The sequence below is a fragment of the Ambystoma mexicanum genome, chromosome 2p, assembly GCF_040938575.1.
Source record: "Ambystoma mexicanum isolate Mex_15411 chromosome 2p, UKY_AmexF1_1, whole genome shotgun sequence".
Classification (NCBI taxonomy): Eukaryota; Metazoa; Chordata; class Amphibia; order Caudata; family Ambystomatidae; genus Ambystoma; species Ambystoma mexicanum.
Window position 1 is genome coordinate 1,371,938,722 of NC_090923.1, and position 23,347 is coordinate 1,371,962,068.

Below are 23,347 nucleotides of genomic sequence, written 5' to 3' on the forward strand. Positions count from 1 at the left end.
GCGGACAGAGTTACAGATGGCCAAAATGTCACATTCAAACATCATGCATTACCCCATTTCTTCAATGAGTCTGTGAGGGAGCACCGACGCCGTTTGAGGCCTCTCACCCCTTTTGTTTCACTGACGCGTCTCTCACTTGGTGTCCTAGAAATCACTATCTGACTCTTCTCAGTCTCCTTGAAATATGAGACTCTGAAATGTCTTCTTCTGACTCCTCCCTCTGAACTCTCCAGTCTTCTCCAACCACCTTCTTGAAGTGTGAGTAGTTCTGAGTCACTTGCCCATGATCTTCTACAGGGAACCCTTTTTCTTTGTGATTACGAGGGGATCCTCATGAAACGCTGCTACAAGTCTGTGGCTGCTTCACTACTACCACCTCCCCAATTACCAAGCGGGACTCTTTGGCTAGTCTTCTCGTGCCTGCGTACCTTTTCATTTTGCCTTTCTCTTCTTCATCTTTCTTCCTTAGATCTCCACCTTCTTTGTAATCTCGCGACGCCATCGGGAGGTGTGGTATTCTAGTTTGTACTTTTCTCCCAAACCTGATCTCTGAGGGACATTTCCCTGTCGTGCTGTGCAGCGTTCTACTTGTTTGAGCCATTTTCATTTTCATATACCTTTCCACAGTGCCATTGACTTGGGGCTATAGTTGCATCATCTGCCGGTGTTTAAACCTAATGTATTCTGCGAATGTTGGGAAGTACTGGCCCGTGAATGGTGGCTCATTCTCTGATTTGACGATCCTGGGTATGCCGTATGCCATGAACATCCTGTCCAGAGCCAGGATGACATGGCGTACTGCCGTGGTCCCTACCATTTGGACTTCAGGGAACTAGGAGTACTCATCCACAGCCACCAGTACATACTGGCCTCTTTCAGTGGACCAAGGAAGTAGATTGCAATCTTGTCTCATACCTTCTCAGGTAGTTCTGTCGTTTATAAAGGTTCGGGTTGTGTTGCGGGCGTATGAGACGGCAGGTATGGCACCCTCTTAGTAATCCTTCTACTTGACTGTCTAGACTTGGAAAACACACCTTGTTTCTCAGTAGCCTCTTGGTTGAGACTATGCTCTTGTGTCCCTCATGCGCTATCTCCATGACCTGTCGTCTCTCTTGCCTGCTGGCGCGATCAATTTGTTTCCTTTGAGTAACAGCCCCTCTTCTTATTTGGACAGTTCATCTTTTACTCGTATAAGGTTTCTGAGATCTTTTAGAACTTCAGGTGATTCCCTTTCTGCCATCTTTTTGGTGCTTCTCAATCTTCCCGACATCAGGCATTCTACTATGACTTGAAAGTCTGTCCTGTCCGTCTCTGTTACCGTTTGCAGTTGATCCACTCCTTTGGGCACCACTTGTTTGACAGTGTAGTGTACATATTGGTCAGCCACTGATGTTCGGGTAGCACTGATTGTTTTGGGTGTTGTGATTGCAAGTCCGCCGGGTTGTCCTATTTTCCTGGTGTGTGAATTGTTAAATGCATAGTCGTGTAGGTGTAAACCCCACCTAGCAATGCCTGGGGGCTTCCTTGCTTAAAGGTTCTCATAACGAAACCGCAACGCCAGGTGGCCTGTGATTATTGTGAAGGGTTTCGAAAAACTTCTGCTTGCATAGGACACAATATGCCAGAGATGAGACACATCCGACTTGGGCTAGAATTGCTCCTATTCTCACTGTGCTGGCATCTATGGTCCATTCCGTTGCCCTCCATTGGTATAACGTGTGCTGTTTGGTGAGGGCCAGCTGGGGCTCGCTGATGGTGGCAAAATCCTTAATGTATCTTGTACAATAACTGGCGAGCCCTAGAAACCATCTCAGATCAGAGAAATTTGTTGGTGGAGGTCTCTCGTTGAGGGCGACCACTTTAACTGGGTCTGGCGCCATCCCTTGTTCTGAGAATGTGTGCAAAGAAACGCAAGGTGTCCTTGTGAAATTCACATTTTTCTCTGTTGAACGTGAGATTAGCCTCTTCCAGCACTATGCACACTCTTTTCCAATGTGTCATTGTGACTTTCCGTGATGATGTTGAAAACTAAAATGTCGTCACTATAGTTCAGGCAATTCGGTATGTGTTTGATGACGTTATGAATTTTAGCTTGTAATATTTTGGTCGCCGATGATATGCCGAAACTGAGCCTCTTATATCGATTCAGCCCCAGGTGTGTTACAAATGTAGTGATAGATCTTGAGTCTGGGCTTAGCTCTAGATGATGGTAGCCCTTATTAAGATCTAATTTCGTGAAGACTTTGGCCCCAGTAAGAATGTGTATCATGCCTATGATGTGAGGGGCTTGATGACGTTCCTTCTTGATCGCCTGGTTGGGTCTTCTCATATCTACACACAGCTTGATGGTATCCAAGCCCTTTCTTGGCACTGGTTCGATGGGAGATACGACAGAGTGGGTCCCGATGCTGGCTCTTTAATGTCTTGTCCCAGTAGCTTGTGCAACTCATCCTCCACTTTTGAATTTTCATGGGCATGCCCCTGTATTGTTGAACCACAGGTGGTATGGAGGGGTCAACGTGCAATTGGATTTGTCTGTGTTTCAGCTTCCCAAGCTCTTTGAATAGTGTTGGGAATAGTTGGCCCACCTTGGCTATGGTGTCAATGTATCTATGTAATATTAACCAATACAGAATGTGAATTAGGCCAATTCTATGGCCGCCTTAAAACTGAGGATGAAGCAGCTTTCCACTGCGGCCTCTAGTACATGAACCAGTATTTTCCTCTCCTGCATCTTGTATCAGCATGTTTCCTCAAAGTACCCTTAGGAGGGTATAGAGGTTATCTACGTCTGATGGCCTTAGTTTTGGTGCTTTGGGCATGGCTTTGTATACTTATTCGCTGAGAATGTTCAAAGTAGCTCCCATATCCACCAGGAATTCTGCCTGTAGATTGTTAATGTGCAGCAGTAATGTTGGGCTGCGTTCTGCTGCCTGTTGATTAGACAGCGCATTTAGATAATACTTCTGTCTCTGTTCCCCTGCCTATGAGGTCGATCACTGTCTGACGGCAAATGTTCTATTAAATATTGTCTGCCTTCTGGATCTGCGTAGTGGGTGAGATGCAGGGACCCACAATCTTCTGCCAACCTTTCCTCTCGCCGGGCTCCTTCCCTGGCATCATAGTTGCTGCCAAGGACGCAGTCAGTGCCGTGGTGCCTGTTCTGTCTTTCATTCTCATGGGTCTCGGTCCTTCTCCTTTTCCTTTGGGTGAATTCCTCGTCATTCTGCAGACTACCTTGAAATGGTTTTCTCCGCTGAATGCTGAACATAGTTGACCAATCGTGGGACATGATCCTTCATGTGGAAATTCATATCCAGACCGGGAGCAGAACTGGTTGATTTGTCTTAATGCGACTGCTGTGCCGCTCTTGTGTATCGTGTCCGGTGTCACCTGTGTGATTTTGGCTTGTTCATGGCTTCCGCCTGCTGTTCCACCACCAGTTCTGCTCTTGCCAGCATGAGTATGTCTTCCAGTGAGCGTGGATTTTGGAGCAGTTTCTTGCTTAAGTTTGGGAACTCGCAGCCTGCACTTATTTTGCACCTCAGCGCCTTGTTGTTGTAGTAATGGTTGAAATCGCAGTGTTTTCATTATATCTGCAGGCGCATGACTAACGCACCCATGGTCTCTCCTTCGTGTTGCATCGTAATGCAGAAGATGTGCCTCATAATCCACATTGGTGTGTGGCGTGAAATATGTGGTGAGCGCCATCTTCAATCCCCTAAATGTGTCTATCGTGTCTTTGGGCCTCTCGACTATAATGTCCCTGGTGGCTGGACCAGCTGCCAGTGTTAGAAAGCACTTCCTTCTGTAATCGTCCATAGGGCCCAATGCCACCACACACATGTCAAAGTCTCTCACCCATCCTGCTTCCCGGGACCCCATATTACTGGTATGCATGATGTCAAATGCCCCCGGGAGCTGTAGCGATGAGGCCTCTGGTGTTCTAGGCTAGCCTGGGTTGGCTAGAGTCATGGCTACTGTAGCTGGAATGTCTTAGTCTGACATTGTGGGGTATTTATAGTGGGTGCCTGAATCCCCTCCGCTTCAACTGACTAACCTTTTTGTCTTAGCCCGTCCTATCCTGTTTCTGTGTCTTCGGATTCCTGGTGTGCTTGCAGCCTGTACAAGCTAGCTTCCACCTCTGGCCTTCTTTGTCATTCTCCAGGGCCATCTTAAGCACTTTTGGGGCTCTGGGCAGGGACACGTGTACGGCCCCCCTCCACCGAACAAAAATGAATTAAGGGGTCTAAATATCTGGTCACGCCCCCCCCCATCCCCACCGTGATCATCAATCATAGCGTGATATGCTGCTGCGCAAAAGAAGCATAGGTTCTCCCTTTCAGTCCCCTTACCCTCTTTATTCTCCCTGTAATCAGAATGATAAAGAAGTAGCATTTCAAGGACAACATTAGGTACAGGACACTTCATCACCAGCAGCCACAAGGAAGGTATACTGGCCATAGTATGAGTGCAGGACACAGATCATATGAAAAGGATCCAGAATAGACAACTCGGATTAGCCAACTCACCTAATGCAAAAGTGCTCGAGCATGGATACAGCAGACCAATCGGAAGCAAGAAGAAAGCTACACAAATCAGCATAGATAGTGAATGAAGATTAGAAGCTTCTTGGGAGGTGTCGGAGACTGAGATTAGAAGGGCATACTTTTCAAGTAGTGTTACCATTGGCGAGCAAAGTAACAAGTGGTTGTGTTGTGCAATATATAAATGCTCTCTATTATTATAGGGGAAGTAACACTATAGCCATTGAAAGCAAGTGTGAGACTTTTTTGAAGACCTTACCCTGAGAACGAAATCACTCAGAAGGGTGACATTCTTAAAAGGTTACGGGAGGACCGTTAATTTTAGCAGATTAGGCAATATGAGAGGAGCATCACACATTGGTTAGGCAGTGATGCTGGGATTCGGGCCCATTCTGCAAATTCTGCCATTTTCTTTTCCAATTCTTACCATAAACTAAGACAATGCAATGTTATAGAAGTGACAACGAAAGCATACAAATTTGCATAACCCAACATGTGCGTTCTTTAAAAACAAAATTGTATAGAAGTGTATTATACAAAATGACAACGATTCTAGTTCATTGTCTCCATCATCAAGGTAAGTATTAAAGTACGAGCAGTCTAATTGATGTGATGTTAAAAGATATTATCTGGGTTTCTCTTTTGTATTTTAAAGCTTTAAATACGCTAAAAACACAGGCTTGTGCAATTGTTATTTATAAACGTGCAGATAAACCTTTGAATTGTACAAAAAAGCAAACCGTTTTTGGGTCAAATGAGCAGACCTTAAAATGTGCTTGCCAGAGGCCTGCAATATCTGGTCGCTTTCTTCTGTATAGAACCCCTCCGACCCAAATGGTCTATTTAAAGGGAAAGATCAGGTAATGGGCAAAAAAGGCAAACCTTTTTTCACAGAAGAGAGCACCGTACTTTCTGTGATTTAAGATTTCTCCAGGATCACTGTATCATCTGCTAACAAAGCCAGGACACGAGAATGACTGCCTTGGTTTCACAGTCTGGAATATGGTTACCTAATCACCTCTCCAGACTAACACTTAGGCTCATCATTAGGGGTGGCTGCCTAGGTTTTACAACCACCCGTCTGAAGAAACAGATTTCTGATTTCTAGACCGTCACCATACTGATGCCTTTTTTGTTTTTATAGCAACTGCTATCTGGTGCAGTTACATTGCCGATAAAAATACCTGCTGTGCTACAAAACAAAGTACATATACATGCAGGTTTATCGACTCCCGGCATAGGAAAGGCTGAGTCAGCATTTGCTGGAATTGGTTTTGCAGTCTTGCATAGAAACACAAACTTCTCTGCAATGAGTGCTTACCACACTAAGCTATCCTCTGAACCATTGCAGCTCTCAAATGTATCGATATGCATTTCAACTTTGGCTGTTGCACATGATCAAGAGGGTCCCCACAGAAAGGTGAGAATGCTACAGGAGGTGGGCTATAGTGAATGCACAAACTATGGGCCTCATTACGACCCAGGCGGTAAGTTACCGCCTGGGCCGTGACATTACCACCATGGCGTAAACTACGTTTACGCCATGGTGGTTGGCGGACTTACCGCCCCGCCAAGGTCGGAATGGGGCGGTAAGTCCCCAATCCCCATTTACCCTTCCCCATTCCCATTTTTGCCCGATAGGGCATAATGGGAGTGGGGAAGGCGTTAATTACGCCACCGTAAATTACGGTGGCGTAATTAACTCCATGGTCCCTTAGCGCCATGGATTTTAACACCTGCTAAAAGCAGGTGTTAAGTCCGCCATGGCGCTAAGGGACCTCGTACTCAGGCGGTAACGGTCGGCGCTGTTTACGCCGCCGTAAAACCCTTACCGCCTGAGTCGTAATGAGGCCCTATGTATACTACAGTGAACACAGAAAGCATTAGAGGATGAATTACTCAGAGCAGAAAGTTCTCATCAATAGAAGACGGGCCATAGGTTTAACCTCGGCAGCATGCCATAAAATATCCATCATGTTTGTTTGTTTGTATTATTTATAATGCGCACCGGACCCGAGGGTGTCGGGGCGCAGAAGGCAGCAAGATCATTTTCAGCTTTGGTTACAGTGCTGTACAGTTCGACACAGGGATAAACAGATTACACATATGGAAAAGACATAGTAGGTAAAACGACAAGGATGGAAATGGTCGGGGAGAAGGAAAACACAATAGGGCAATGTGCACAGGCAGGAGAGGCAGTCATGGCCGGTGGGGAGGTGTAGGAGGGGGCAGACTGGGATTTACCGGTCATTTTCCTTTTGTGCCGTTTGGTGAACAATGGAAACTGACTTCAAAAGATCATGCAGCCTTGCGGGGCCCCCTCCAAGGTGGGGGCCCGGGGCAAGTGCCCCTTTTGCCCTCCCATAAAGACATCTCTGTCGTGCCTCTTCCCTGGGCAGTTGCAGCTGCCCTGCCTTGCACCCTCACCTCCGTCCTCCATCTAACTCCCCGTGCACCTCGTCACTTCCCCCCTTCCGCCCTGCCCTCGGCTCTACCCCTCTACGCACTAGAGCGCTTCAGGACATTACAGTAACATGTGGCATTGCACACAGTTCGCAAACTCACATCTCGTCACGACACAGGAAGGTAATTGACTATTTTGAGAATTATACTTTCAGGCCGATTCATGGAATTAATGTGCGCCGAAAATTTCGGCGCAAGCGTGCGAAAACGTGCGATTCGCAGTGAAAGAGCGAAAATCGCAGTGCAAGTGCGATTATCGCACAGAAAACAGCGCACATCTATTCATGGAAGTCCGTGCACGCGCAAAATGTGGGATGTGCGCTGAAAAAGTGCGCGGCGCACGCTGGCGCACAGGTCATCGAACGCTGTGCGATAAGGCCACAGCGAATTCGCACATAGCGCGGCGCACATAACAAAAGAAGGCGTAACACGGGGCGTTACATGCAGAATGGGGAACAATCCGCTCGCCTACAACACGTATTCATGGAATGGAATAGGGAAAGACCGCGCACGGCCAAAGACGCGCACAGGCCCATACATGTCCGCCACATGAAAGCAGGCAAAAAATGTGCGCCAAAGTTCTACGCGCGCGAGAAGTTCCACACGTGATCGGGCCTGGGGGAGCGTGTGCGTGTATTTCAGGGGTGCGCGAGAAGATCCACACGCAATCGGCCTGTGCGCGTGTATTTCAGGGGTGCGCGAGAAGTTCCACACGCGATTGGCCTGGGCGCGTGTATCTCGGAGGTGCGCGAGAAGTTTCACACGCGATCGGGCCTGGGGGAGCGTGTGCGTGTATTTCAGAGGTGCGTGAGAAGTTTCACACGCGATTGGCCTGGGCGCGTGTATTTCAGGGGCTCGCGGGTGGTTTCACACGCGATCGGGCCTGGGGGAGCGGGGTACGTGTATTTCAGGGGCTCGCGGGTGGTTTTACACGCGATCGGGCCTGGGGGAGCGGGGTACGTGTATTTCAGGGGCTCGTGGGTGGTTTCACACGCGATCGGGCCTGGGGGAGCGGGGTACGTGTATTTCAGGGGCTCGCGGGTGGTTTTACACGCGATCGGGCCTGGGGGAGCGGGGTACGTGTATTTCAGGGGCTCGAGTGTGGTTTTACACGCGATCGGGCCTGGGGGAGCGGGGTAAGTGTATTTCAGGGGCTCGCGGGTGGTTTTACACGCGATCGGGCCTGGGGGAGCAGGGTACCACTCACCGTCTGCCTTGCGTGTAGAAGAACGCGTATCCAACACCCACCCGCTGTGAAGTAATAGCGTGTGAACCCCAACGCCTGCAAAACACACGCACCGCACCCCACGAAAAGCAACGCCCGTGCGCGATACGTCACAGACGCGCATACGCGCTAAGGGCCTTTGGTCCAATGGAATCGCGTATGCGTGCTGACGCACTAAGGGCCTTTCCTCGATTTACACGCTGACGTGCAGAATTTTCACGTGCCAAATCACTCCGTATCAAGCTGGCCACGCGTAAGCACACGGAAGACCACGCTCCTGCCAAAAGGCCGAATTACTGCCCCCCAGAGCCCCGAGCAGCCTCCCACGAGCCATCTGCTGCTGCCTGCCTGCCTGCTGCCACCGTGCCCTGCCATTTGGTGCCTGCACATCAGCCATCTGCAGGGGTCCAGTTGCTGTGTCCACCCCTGCTGGAACAGAAAACTCCCGACTGGGATACCATCGCTCCACAGCCCCTCCCCAGGACCCAGTTGCCCACCCACGCCTGCCTCGGGGGTCGCCATGTCGGGGCAAACACCATCCGAGACCACTGGCGACCCCCAGCCAGCGGGGCAGAGGGTCACCAGCTTCAGTCAGAAGGAAGTTGGTGTCCTGGTGGAGCTTGTCCTGGGGAATTATGATGCCCTTTTCGGATCACCACGCGCCGACAAGGAAGGACGGGACAGGATCTGGGACGACTTTGTGGTTGCCATCAACGCGGAGGGGGTGGCAACCCGCAACATCAAGCAAGTCAAGAAGCGCTGGGAGGACTTCAGGTCCAGGACCCTCATAAAGGCCCGGCGCCTCGTGGAGGGGGGCCGGGGCAGCATGAGTACCATCCAGCTGAGGGTCCTGGAACGCGTACGCCCAGCGCTCCATGCCCAGATCCTTGAGAGGCAGACCCGTCTGGAGTCGAGCGGTAAGTGGCCAAGCATTGCTGTGTGAGACAGGGCATGTTGCAGTGTGCTGGTTGTCTGATACTTGCCTGTATGTGTGACATAGGCCATGTACACGTGTGTGTGTGTGCAAGGACATCATGGTCATGCATGTGAGACCAGTAATGTGTGAAGCACACGGTTGGTGTATGTGTTTACATGCAACATGGGGAGCCCTATGCGGAATGGACACATGAGAGCATGCCAGTCTCTGTTCCTGGACATGGGTGGGGGTGAGGGATGTGTGCTGATGCCATGTACGTGTATGGTGTCCATGTCTGTGTTTCTGACCTGCGTGTCTGTGACTTGTGAATGCCATGGATGCATGACACATGTCTGTGACAATGTTCAGAATCACTGATGCAGCCTAGTTATCCTTGCATCCACTGTGTCTGGGGTGTACGAGTCCAGATGGATGAAAGTACGCTGAAGTGTGTGCATGTGATAGGCATGACCCATGATGCATGTGAGTCCAAAATCAACATTGTATGCTTCAAGAGTCCCTTGGACATGTTTGCTTATGTCCATAGCATGCGCCATGCCTGTTACTGCATGTGTTTTGCCTTCACTGACCCATGTGTTGTGGAGGGACATGATGGAAGTGATCTTTGACAGTGCCACTCATCTGCTGTTGCTTCCTGTCTAGGGGACCATTGTACAGTACCCTGATGCTTGTGCTCTATGTCTCCCTCTACACAGCGCAAAGTGAAGAAGAGGGTGGAGACGGCGCTGTGGAGCTAAGCGGGGGGGATGCCCCCACGGCTGCAGCGGAAGGGGTGGGTGAGCCCCCACAGGGGCTTGCAACGGCGGAAGACGGTGTGGAGCCATCCAGGTTGGTGGTTTCCACAGAGGAGGAGGAGGAGGCCGCTACTGAGCCGCACATGGGGCCTGGTGGGGGCATCCCTGCTGGTGCAAGTGGTGCAGTCCAGGGGCAGGAGGCAGCACAGGTCGCCGTGGAGGTGCCTGTGCATGTCACTGTCCCTGACACTGTGACTGCACCACCATGCACCAGCAGGGATGCCCCATCCCATCCCAGGCCCGTCCGCAGGTAGGGGGGATGTCCATGTCATCTGACTCCCCTCCACCTGCGGACGAGGGGACCCCTGGCCATATGGAGAAGGTCCTGATTGGTGTCGCGTTGCGCACGGCTGTCATTCGTGATGAGGTGCGTGCTTCCCGGGGGGAGCACGCACGTCATCACGAAGAGCACCGTGGCAACGTGGCCCAGTTGGGAGCGGTCATGGTCGGGGGTCTCGTACATGTGTTGGGCACTCTGGCGACCCTCTCCTCCTCTGTGGAGGCTATGTGCCAGTCGTACTCCATGCCGTCTTCCGGCCCAGATGCCACCAGGGGCCCCTGTGGACCTGCCACGACCAATGCAGCCACCTCGGTGGGGATCCCATCTCTGCCACAGTCGGGAGTCGGAGGTCCAGCAGGGATGGACACACCAGCAACTGGACCCAAGCAGATGGAGGATGTGACGGCATCATCGGGCAGGGCACGGGCACGACGGCGTCAGTGGATTCCATCAGCCTGGATGCCGTCGTGCTGGCACAGGCAGTTGCGTCGGAGGCAGCGGCAGGCTCGACGTGGGAGGCATCATGGCTCGGGGCCATCAACATCAGGGATGCAGGCATCGGCCGGAGGACAGGAGAACCCTGGAATGGGAGTGGCTTCCGTGTGGGAGCAGTTGGGCCTGCAGATAGGTGCGGAGCGGCAGCGGGCAGAGGAGGAACGGCTCACAATGGTCAGGGCGGAGAACTCCATGCGGAGGGCGCTGAGGCGGGCTGAGTGCCTCGAGGGTCTTCGCAGGGAGTTTGAGCTGGACACTGCATTATCCCTGCGGGACCTCGGGGCCAGGGAACATGCCCGCCTCCAAGCCATTGAACAGGAGTTCGATGATGCCCTGGCCCATGACAACAACCAGTGAGCCGTCGGACTAGCCCGCTGCCCTTGTAAATAGTTATGTAGTTAGTGTTAGATTTCCTTTGCTTTTTTATTTATTTTGGACCTTTTGGACAATGGGCCACATTTTTGTATATAGTTTTTTTTATTAGGTAGTATTTTTATGTAGGTTTCATTTCTTCAGTTGGGATCATGGACCCTGGTTTGTTTATCTGTATATAGTTGACTGTTGGATTATTTTTTTTTTTTTTTGGATTTACCCATGGAGCAATGGTTTTCGGTTTTGTTTTTACCTTGGATTTACTTTCTTGAACTGTGACTTTGGACACCTTTCCTTTGGATTATGATTTGTCGTTTTTCATAATTTTACGGACATGCTGCTTTTGGTTTTTGATTCCCATTGTCATTTGTTCATTTTTAATTCCATTTATGCTGTTTTTAATACATTTTTTTCATCAAACTTCAATGTGTAGTATCATCTCATTGGTATCATGCATATCATGATATGGGTTTTGGGATTCACTGACACCCATTGGGTGTATGTGAGGGCCATGTGTGCATTTCCAAACTTGCAATTGGGGTTCTATCATGTCATTGCCATTTCTAAGTGGGTGGATGCAATACTCGGGTGGGTGTTTGGCATTTGGAGGCTGACCATAAGGGCCAGGGATCTAGATTGTTATGACATGTTGGCTGGGGGACATGTGTGGGGGCCTGCTGGCAGGTGCCCCGCAATGCTGGGTGGTGGAGGTGCAGGGGGACATGAGTGGGACATGAGTGGGGGCCTGCTGGCAGGTGCCCCGCAATGCTGAGGGTGGGGGTGCAAGGGGACATGAGTTGGTGATCAGTAGTGCAAGGAGACATGTGCCTTTGCGGGGGAGCATGCCCATGTTGGGTGGGCTGCCTGCGGGACATGACCAGCGATGCAGGGTGTAGTCCCCTGTGGTGTGGGCTGCCTGCAGGGGCCGTGGAGGGTGTACAGGGAACACCTGGGAGGACCCACACTGCCAAATCACATATAGGACTCCCCGGCACCCCTGAAATACACGTACCCTGCTGAAATCGCGTGTGAAAATTCTCGCGCACCCCTGAAATACACGTACCCTGCTGAAATCGCGTGTGAAAATTCTTGCGCACCACTGAAATACACATACCCTGCGGAAATCGCGTGTGGAACTTCTCGCGCACCCCTGAACTACACGCGCACAGGCCAATCGCGTGTGAAACTTCTCGCGCACCTCTGAAATACACGCGCCCAGGACAATCGCGTGTGGAACTTCTCACGCACCTCTGAAATACACGCACACGCTCCCCCAGGCCCGATCGCGTGTGGAACTTCTCGCGCACCCCTGAAATACACGCACACGCTCCCCCACCCCCGATCGCATGTGGAACTTCTCGCGCACCTTTGAAATACACGCACACGCTCCCCCAGGCCCGATCGTGTGTGGAACTTCTCGCGCACCTCTGGAATACACGCGCCCAGGCCAATCGCGTGTGGAACTTCTTGCGCACCCCTGAAATACACGCACCCAGGCCATTCGCGTGTAATACTTCTCGCGCACCCCTGAAATACACGCACACGCTCCCTCAGGCCCGATCGCGTGTGGAACTTCTCGCGCACCTCTGAAATACACGCGCCCAGGCCAATCGCGTGTGGAACTTCTCGCGCACCTCTGAAATACACGCGCCCAGGCCAATCGCGTGTGGAACTTCTCGCGCACCCCTGAAATACACGCACACGCTCCCCCAGGCCCGATCGCGTGTGGAACTTCTCGCGCACCTCTGGAATACACGCGCCCAGGCCAATCGCGTGTGGAACTTCTCACGCACCCCTGAAATACACGCACACGCTCCCCCAGGCCAATCGCGTGTGGAACTTCTCGCGCACCCCTGAAATACACGCGCCCAGGTCAATCGCGTGTGGAACTTCTCGCGCACCCCTGAAATACACGCACCCAAGCCATTCGCGTGTAATACTTCTTGCGCACCCCTGAAATACACGCACACGCTCCCCCAGGCCCGATCGCATGTGGAACTTCTTGCGCACCTCTGAAATACACACGCCCAGGCCAATCACGTGTGGAACTTCTCGCGCACCTCTGAAATACACACGCCCAGGCCAATCGCGTGTGGAACTTCTTGCGCACCCCTGAAATACACGCACACGCTCCCCCAGGCCCGATCGCGTGTGGAACTTCTTGCGCACCTCTGGAATACACGCGCTCAGGCCAATCGCGTGTGGAACTTCTTGCGCACCCCTGAAATACACGCACATGCTCCCCCAGGCCCGATCGCGTGTGGAACTTCTCGCGCACCTCTGGAATACACGCGCCCAGGCCGATCGCGTGTGGAACTTCTCGCGCACCCCTGAAATACACGCGCCCAGGCCAATCGCGCGTGGAACTTCTCGCGCACCCCTGAAATACACGCACCCAGGCCATTCGCGTGTAATACTTCTCGCGCACCCCTGAAATGCACGCACACGCTCCCCCAAGCCCGATCGTGTGTGAAACTTCTCGCGCACCTCTGAAATACACGCACACGCTCCCCCAGGCCAGATCGCGTGTGAAACTTCTCGCGCACGCGGGTAAACTGGTACAGGATTGGCACAGCCCTTTGCGATGGTTTTGCGATCTTGATGGCTTTTCCTTGCGCGAGGGCGTTCTTGGGGGCGTAACTGGCGCTGCTGCAGGGTCGCTGCGCCACTCTGCGCCACGTCTGCTTTTGGAGGCGAGAATCCATGAATACGCTGTGCGCGGAAATTAATTTTATCGCACGCGGCTGGCGCAGACATTCGCACAGGCACGCTGTGCGCCAGCCGCGTGCGACACTTTTGTGCGAATTTCCATGAATTACCCTGTTTATGTCTAACTGCCACCTTGGGTCCGAAACACTCAGGCACAGGGTTTGTGAACCTGGTGCGGCAAAAACCTTGATAGTAAACCCCCCCCTTAACCCCCCCCCCCCCGAGCTGGACCCCCTAGTGAAGGCTAGAGGTGCTGAATGTACACTATGGGAATAAATCAAGGCTACCTTTGATAACAGCTTTGTGGCTGGGTCTTTGGCTGCAGGGGTCTGCGCTATGCACCTGTCTGCAGGCTCTGACCATCTTGGTGCCATTAGGCCAGAGTGAATGGCATCTTTAGGCGACTTCAATGTTGTCTCCTCTTGGATGGACCTATATAAAAGTTCCCCAAAATATATACATCCATGGTTTGATTATTTTTGGAAAGCTTTGTGAAGTTATGTTTGGGGATGAGCATGCTTAATGCTGGGATTAAAATAGGCACATGCTGTTTCATCTGCTTGACTTTAGGAATGTATTCCTTATTTGTATAAAATACATTAAGTAATGAATCTTCGATATATACAAGAATGATATGCGATTGTAACTCTATTATAGATGTATAACTGCACATTTTGAAATTATGATTAGGTCTGTCATGATTAGTCGCAGTGGTTAAGTTTGTTGGTTTATGTTACACTTGAATTTCGTCTACTTTTGACATGGCAAAACTCTTATTTGTAAACTTTGGGGATTATAACAATCCATTTCACATTTAAAGTCTTGTTGGGAAAACTTTCTAAAGTTTAGCGGAAAAAAACACTGGCCGGATTGAAATCAAATTTGGAGGAGAAATTGCATGGGGCCGTTCCTTCGGCACACCGAGCCCTGGGTTTGCACTGTGCACACTGCAAGGAGGGTCCATTTGGGCCGCACATGCTTCGCAGGCGTTGCCGATAGGGGGTCACAGCAACTGCTGGGAATAGGTACACATTGTTAGTATATCATTGAAAAAAAATCACAAATGCTTTTTTTTTCTTGTAATCTTATGGTAAACTTGTAGTTTTACATTTTTGTGATGCAACCAGAGCTATATGTATGTGTGTGTGTATATATATATATATATATATATATATATATACATACACAACAGTTTTTATTCTTGACAAAACTGTCCAAAAAGTTCCCCAAAGAAAATGCATCCGACTCAGATTCTTATTTTTTTTTGGGTGGAACGTTTTGTAAAGTTCATTGGTGGTAAAGTCACATTTTCCTTTAAAATTCGAATGGAGGATTTGTCTTGCCCTTGTCTAAAGTGTAAAACATTGCACGGCTTTCCACCAAACTAAAGCGAAAAGGCGCCTCTTGTCTCTGGATTCCGATCTTGTGTTTGTGGACTGAATCTGTGGAGCCTGCACTTGGAATACTTTTGGAAGGTGCATATAGAGACCGTGTGGTGCATGTCCTGAACCTGGGGAGGCCAATGGGTTACCCCAGAGGGGTGCACGTCAGAGTAGGCAGGTAGTGTCGGTGTGTTCGGTGGCTTGACCAGTAGGGTTACTGTGCTTGGGGAGAGTATAAATAGCCATGACATCGGATGTGCAGTCTTTCTTCCTGATGGGTCTACAGATGTCCTAGCAATAACATATTTCTTATGTCATCAGTTTGACCAATCAGAGTCTTGGAAAACATTCTAGGCATTTCGTAAATATGATGTGAAGTAACCGTTTGAATTATGGTTCTATAATGATGGTTACCAGTGGCACCTTTGGGAACAGTATCAAGGAGCAAAGTCCCACTTGTTGTATGCAGATCTAACACCCCTGAACAGTCTCACTAATTTCATGTCTATCCCACCACTTGGAGTAAAATCTCATTCAATGAGTTTAAGAAAGCGAGGGATGGAAGGATGGATTGAAGGAAAGGAAAAAAGGATGGGAGTGAAAGGGAGAGCAGGAAGGAAGTAGTAAGGAAACATAAAGGACGAAATTGGAAAGAAAAGCAGGAAGGGATTAGACGGATTAGACGGATGGAAGGAAGAAGTTTTAATACAATCACAAAATGGATGCCTCATAGTGCTTGCAATTTTAAAATTTGAGCTTCATTTGCTCGAAACTTTCCATAGGGACTTTAATAAAAATATATTTTAGATATCTGTTTTATTATTGGCCATCTTTTTGGCCAATAATATTTCTGAACAAACTATTCCTTTAAGAACAAGCACAGAATGAGCAGCAAATGGGGACTTTGAACAGGGACGTAATTTCAGCAAAATGCCAGGGGTAGCGGAAGTGTAATCACATGACCATTGACATCTGACATTGACCCCACCCCAAAGTGACATCATGGGAAGCGATAGACCATGACCTTTCACCCCTTTAAGATGTGCATTGACTTTGTGCTCTGTAAATACACCTGGATTGCTGGGGCACAGTGAAAATGCTGGAGCAGTCCCTGGTGCTCTCCGCAGAGGATCGTATGTGTCCCCTTTAGCTGCCGCGACCTGATCGGAATGATAACACCCTGGATGCTCCTGTTTACCAATGCGTTGTAGGTTTCCTTGTGCTCCCTAAGGACCATGTGAAGCCTCTGTAGCCTTTATTCACACCTCCCTGCATTATCCTCAATGTCCCTCTTTCCTCTCTGCCAGGCTTCAGCACTGCCTTCTCAAGTGAGCAAATAGTTCTGCGCACTTGAAATCATCATGAGCTCTGTCATGTCAATGTCCTGCCAATCGGATTACCTCCAGAGCCCATGCGGAATATGGGACTGCCCATCCCACCACTAATGTTGGCGGTGACCCTCAAGACCTGTCCTAAATGGTCCTCTTTTCCTTGGGCACCTCAACCTTGGTCGCAGTGCCCTTAGACGTCCCTCATCAGTCTTCGCTCCAAGAGTGACATGTTTGATAATTTGGAAGACTACGCTATGTGCAGATTGGTTGTGCCCTCACACTGTGATGCTGATGGACCTCGAGTCATTGACTCCTCCCTCCACACGACCGAAAAGAGATGTCCTGTCTCCTGTTTTACTGCCCATGATTTATCAGTGTGTTTCTCTACCCCATGCAAGGCAATATCTTGAACCTAGTGGTCAAGATGTGGAAGAAAGGTAATTCTGCGATAGCTCTCACCTGTGTAATGTAAGCCCCCATGGGTTTAGCTGAGTCTCGTTTCCAGCCACCATGTGGTTGTCCTGAACAGTGGAAGAGCGAGCCTCAGCAGCAAAGATATACTGCTTAAATGGGCACAACATTGATATGCCATCAGATTCAGTCTTTTGGTCATGCAGTACTAACAGGCTGCAGTGTGTGGATGAGCGAAGAGATGGGAAAGTTGTCTGGCATGTTTTCATAGATAATACACTGGGAAGGTGGTAAATATGAGGCAAACTGTCTTCTGAATACTCGGCTAAGCATTGGAGTATGTGGCTACATCGGTAGACTACTACTCTGGAAACCCCAGGAAGAAAACGTGTTTTCCACTGGGGTTAAAGTCCTTGGCAGTTACTATTCTGGGGTCGGCAGCGACTTCTAATCCCAGGAGCCCCTTCTAAAGCTAAGAGCGAGGGTCTCCAATGAGTTCCATGACTTGGCCATTTACGGTGCCATGTTCAGCCGTTCTTCCAATGGTCAGAGGAGGCCGTACTACAAGTATTTCAGAGAATTCCGTTTTGCAAGTTGATATCCTACCTGCTGTCTCGGACGAGGCTTTGAGATTTTGCCGAGGTATGTGGGCTCGGGTTCAAAACCCCACTTGTTCTTCCTGCCCCCCTTTCCTAACTCCATCTGGTTTCATACGAGTGTCTCCTGCAAGTTGAGAAGCAGAGTGGAACCCGGAGGTCCTAGCAAAAGTTTCCTCTGTGGGAGAACAAGCACAGGGCACTTCTCCGTGGGGGGGACAGGTTCACTAACGTGGCTCCCATGGTACGATCCATATTGCCCCGAATTTCAGAATCGGTCTACCAAAATATCTGATCCCAAACCAATGACAGTATTTTGCCTGGGCTATTTTGTACAGATGTTTTATCTCTAACCCTTCATGGCAGGATGGTGGTTTGATAGCTTCTTGTGTGGGTGTTCTCCGTGCTCACAGACTCTGGCAGCAAGCTGCAACTCTCTGCACTGAAACTGGGAGAAGAACTTCAAACCCTTTAGTGTTCTTAATTTCAAGGATCTGATTCCAGACCTGCAAACGTGGGCTTCCCGGTGAACCTAATGCGGCAGCCCCAGCTCGAACATCTAATCTGGAAAAAAGTCCTTGATCAGCCTGCTCTACTAAGGTTAACCGACTCCTCCGAGTACTTTGAGGACTCGCGGCCACTGGTCACCTGCAGTCGGGTCCCTTCACTTACGCATCTTGGCAGTGAAGGCTTTAACCGGTAGGGTCAGTCCAGTTTAATAGATGGATCAACAGGGTGGCACACACGCATATCAGTTTTGCAGGTTGAGCAATGAAGATGTCGAACATTGGTTTATCTGCTACCAAGTTACCTTGGTTGTAGATGAACGAAACTGACCTAATAGATTTTGGTTTTGTTATGTTAGCTGAATGTATAGTGCGCACGTTCACCCAAGGGCATCTTGGGGCGAGGATACACACGGCCGGGCCGCAGCAATCAGTGATTTAGCAGAAAAGAACCGTTTTAAGAAGATAGCAAAAGAGCAGATGATTCTCAGTTTAAGTGGAAGGCTATTCCAAAGGTTACCGGCCGCCACAGAGAAGGCCAGACCGCCAAATCCCTGAAGGCGGAACCTAGGGACCAAGACCAGGTACTCACTTCTGCAGGGAAGGCTCCGACAAGGAATATAAGGTTATGATATCCTGATGAAGAATGCAGATGTGCAATATTACCCAATGCCATGAATACTTGAATCCTTGGTGTCAAGCATTTGGTACATCACAACACATTGCAGTCTACTCTGTTCACAACACCCACAGCCATAGATGCCACCTTACACGCCCGTAGCACACTTCCAAGACAATTAATCAAATATTTTCATCTGGACATTTTCAAGACTGGAAAGTCTGCCATCAAAACACGTGTGCAGGCGAGATACCCCAAGTCCTCCTCGGAATCACCCATCAGACCTACAAAAAGTGTCAGGGCTGCTAGTTCCCAATAGACGGGACTGCCTCCGGAGAAACCCAGCTCCCACCGAAATAACTAGACTCCTTCCTACTTACGAAGTGCTCGGAGAATTAGACCTCAACTTGACAGCACTATGGCCATCATCCGGACGACCCTACCTGTCAGTCTTTTGCCAACACCAGAGCATGGACGCCAATTCTGGGTAATTTATTTACTGAAAGTTTCCAGAAATTAGGCTTGTGTAAAGTGTTTTTGTGTACAAAGAGCAGCCAAATGCATACATACTATCGACAATGTACATGGCCTATTTAATGCAGTGCATCTGCGCAGATATGCGGGCAGCCCCATCAGACCGATAAAAGAAGTCTTGGAGCATCGGCACGGGATGCATGAGATGTTATGTTATGTTAAAGGTACTTATATAGCGCACCGTCACCAATGGAATTGGTCCCCAGGCGGATCTGTAAACAGGAAGGATGGATACAAAATCTCTCTTGGCTGCGCATTGCATCATTTGCCAAGGATCAGATTCTGTGGCACTGAACTCCTCAAAGACTGTGCATAAGGACTGGGAGTGTATTACCCATCGATCATGTGTTGAAACAATACATGCCACCATAAAAAACAAACTACTACCATTAAAAAATGAGACTTCCCTGTCTTGCACCACAAACCAGCTTAAATGGAGAGACTTTACTTACAAACCTTACTCGAGTCTGGCATATGTATTGCTTGCCTATATGCTGGGCACTGATACATTTGCATTTTTTTTAATGTTATTCATTTAATTTATTTATTTAATATACTTACAGCATTTGGCTTATTACAAACCTTTGCTACACATTAAATTTTCATTCTTTCTTGTTTTGTTATCTTCCCACTTCCTGTTAATTTAGTCTTGAATTGAATCGGCTTATGAAAACCCCTGGGTCCCCACAATTACCCCCACAGCTCAGGTCTACTCACAATGCATCCTCCTGGGGTTACGCCCGTAGTGCATGCACCGGATAGGAGGTTGGGGCAGGTGCACCTGACAGAATGGACATGCACCTTTACCAAATTGAGCTTTAGTGTACTTCATTCTACTGCCCACTAGATGGCGACCTACCCACATGCTTCTGATGAGCGAAATTTAGCAATGCCTATGCTGCTATGTCAGGTGAGTGAAGTTCGCCCTTCAGATATTATTCAGTGATCTGTATTTATATGCTTTTCAAACTAGCTGTACTAGATTGAATTATCTAACAGCGAATTAGTAGCTGCTTGCAGAGAGCAGCTAGTACATTTGCTCTCTGTCGGCCATCATTTCATTCAAAGTGCCTCAATAGCAGCGCCGCTGGCCCTTCCATTCCGGGGGAGGCTCACACGAGCTGTACAATACCCATTAGTCCACCGCCTCCCTCACCCAAAGCCATACACACATTTTTCTGATTCTCACCCGCCCAGAGGATGTGCAAATGCGCTCATCCCTAGCCCAGTTGATGCACAGCGGCCCTTTGCTGACCTTCCGAGACACTGCCTTTCTCCTCTTGACCAGCACAAGTGTTCTTAATTTTCCTATCACAGAAAAATGGTGCCTAAAGGAGTGCTGCTTCGGGACCTGCCTCTCCCCGTTGGGCGTGCAGCATTTGCTCCAAAGCCACAAACTTTGGCCAAGAGTTTATGAAGCAATCACGATCTTTAAAAGCATTTTCGTTTTTTGAACATGGCCAGATTGTGCGGTTGCGGCAAAGGTATTGGGACTGCACAGTCTAACGTTCCCCGCCTTTTCTTTCAGAATTTTGAGGTGGAGGCCGATGATCTGGTCACGTTGTCTGAATTGGGGCGTGGAGCCTATGGCGTAGTGGAGAAAGTACGGCACGCGCAAAGCGGGACCATCATGGCCGTAAAGGTATGTAAGCGCACTGATTAATCAATATTATGACTGTGGTGGAGGGCGCTCTTTGAAAGACCCATCCTGTGTCGTAGCCTCCCATTCATTCTTGAACCCTGCATGGCATCTACAAATTGGGTGATTAGCCGGGCATATGAATTCTGTACCTGGCAAATGGCTATCTAATACCTCAAGCCAAAACTATAGGCTTGGGCATTGCTTAATGGGGCTTTCGTGCAAGGCACAGATATCAAGTGGCTGAAGGCAGACTTGGTTAAGACGTTTTTGTTACACCAGTAGCGATTTACAGCTGCAATTAAGGCAATAGCGTTTTGTAGACTGCTTAGAAAAACACTGGCAGGCTAAAGCTTTGATTTTACTGCTTGATAAGAGAGAGCTCAAAGAGATCCCAGGTTGTTGTGTTTTACGCGGGAATGGCGATAGGGATAACCATGGAAATGGGAAGTCAATGGGTGGGTGAATAACAAAACACCATGTCATCTCCCTAGACCTGAACTCAAATGCAATAGTTTCGGCTTCAGCACCGCCTAACAGCCCACACGATTAAATGTGTTCCTTTATAGCCTCATAGTGAGACTAGGTGGCAGGGGTCGTTTTATGGGTAGGTGAGGCCTTGCAGGGCAGTCCAGGTTTTTGTTAACGTGCAGACTACAGTCCTCGGTGGGCCGGTTTCAGAACCAGCTCTGTGCCATAATGGGTTTCTTGACGACGACTGCACGAGGCAACTTGATGGGTTTGTAGCCAGAGTTGGAAGCCAGCTAAGCTCTTTCCTGAGACCATGATTGTGAGGAAGAGCGGGGCGCCCCTAAATCACACGGACGCGTTGCTATTGTGTTGTGGGCATGCGTATTGCGCTGTAGTCTTTCTGGTGCGTGGGCTCTGCCTCAATAAGAGATGTGGGAGATATACATGTGTATGGATGCAAAGGTATTCCATTAAAATTGCTCAGGTTCACCAGGTAATCTCAACACAGTGATATAGATACAGCACTATGCTGGAGTATATTCAATGTATTTTGTCAACGGCCCCTTTCACTCTTTGCCCCTTCCCTTTTTCAGAGGATCCGCGCGACTGTGAACACTGAAGAACAGAAGAGGCTAGTGATGGACCTGGACATCTCCATGAGGACCGTAGACTGCTTCTACACTGTCACCTTCTATGGGGCGCTCTTCAGAGAGGTAACTCCGTTAGGCGACTGCGAAGCAACTATGCCTGATTGGGCAGTGCAGTAGTGTTTGGGGCTTATCCCTTTGAATATGCATCCTGCATTGGGAGGCCCTGAGTGCCGCAAGCCTTAGATGTTTTGGCCAAGGGTCTCAGGGACCTGTAGGTTACAAGATTCCACTCCTGTCTCCCAATTTAGGACTTCTACAGATTTATTAGGACGCATCCAGCCTCCCACACCATTAGAACTATTGAGTCTCTCTGGTTCCTCCCAACCTTACTTTCTATGGCACTTGACCGCTAGTAGCTGTTCAGGCATTCTGAGTAATGTAGAACTGAACCATGAGACAGGGGTTGCGGTAGACCTCGCAGTGTGACCGCCGTTATCTAAAGACATGCTCTGTTCATGTCTGACACTAGAACATGTCACACGGAAGCATGCTAGACAGCCGCTGCACACAGAAGGGCAGGCATCAGCCTCCACAGTGTTTGACTGAATGTTCCCTTCTTCATACACCTTTTTGAATTTTCGTTCCTAATTTTTGTATTTTGGCTGGATCGACACGCATCTAAACTATCACAGACTACACTTCTTCCATTAACATGCCCTACTGCCATTTAAACAGCAGTTAGTTTTATTGGCAGCCTGTTATGCCCCTTTTCCTTTCCTTCGTAGACTGCAGCCTGGACACCAGTGACTGGGGCACATTACTCCACACTTGCATAAGTCTTGGTGCTACAAGACCACTATAGTGTGGATTTGCGCAGTGTAAAAGCGGAGTAACATAATTTCGAGGGGATTGGCTCCTCTGACGTATTCCATATCTATGACAGTAATCACCACAGCTGTGCTGCTTCGGAAAATCTTCGACGTCTGTGTCCTGCGTCGATGACGTCGATACGCTGCGCTCAAGGACCTCCTCCGACAGCCGACGCCACTGGATGTTATAAGTAGGACGCATGACGCCTGTAGCCTCAGTTCCGTTTTTTCCGCGAACGTGTTCGCTTCGGGAATCTCGGCACGCCTCGACTCTTTGGAGTTTCTGTTGCTTTCTCGGTTCTTCGAACCTGTTTGTGAAATATTTTGTTGTGAAGATGTCTACCTCGTCTTCCACACCGCGTCCGGACTTTAAGAAGTGCGGGGACTGTGTTTCCAAAATGTCGGTCACGGACTCGCAGGACGCCTGCCTCTGGTGCCTCGGGGAGGCCCATGACATGGATGACTGTGGCGACTGCCAGTCGCTCACGTCAAAAGCCTTGCGGGAGCGCAAGAAGAAGTTATGGGTAGGTAAGGTGTCCAAGCCCCGGAAGTCGAGGTCTGCGGGGCTTTCGACGGA

At 49.5% G+C, this 23,347-nt stretch overlaps 1 protein-coding gene across 4 annotated transcripts in view; it reads left to right on the forward strand.

The window, feature by feature from the left end:
• MAP2K3 (mitogen-activated protein kinase kinase 3) overlaps positions 1 to 23,347 on the forward strand; it is a 371,386-nt gene that overhangs the window by 300,357 nt on the left and 47,682 nt on the right. For all 4 annotated transcript variants that reach the window (XM_069645769.1, XM_069645767.1, XM_069645768.1 and 1 more), the window contains 2 exons: positions 20,730 to 20,843; positions 21,905 to 22,024. In XM_069645769.1, the coding sequence (XP_069501870.1) occupies positions 20,730 to 20,843; positions 21,905 to 22,024 (234 nt within the window). The remainder of the gene's footprint in view (positions 1 to 20,729; positions 20,844 to 21,904; positions 22,025 to 23,347) is intronic.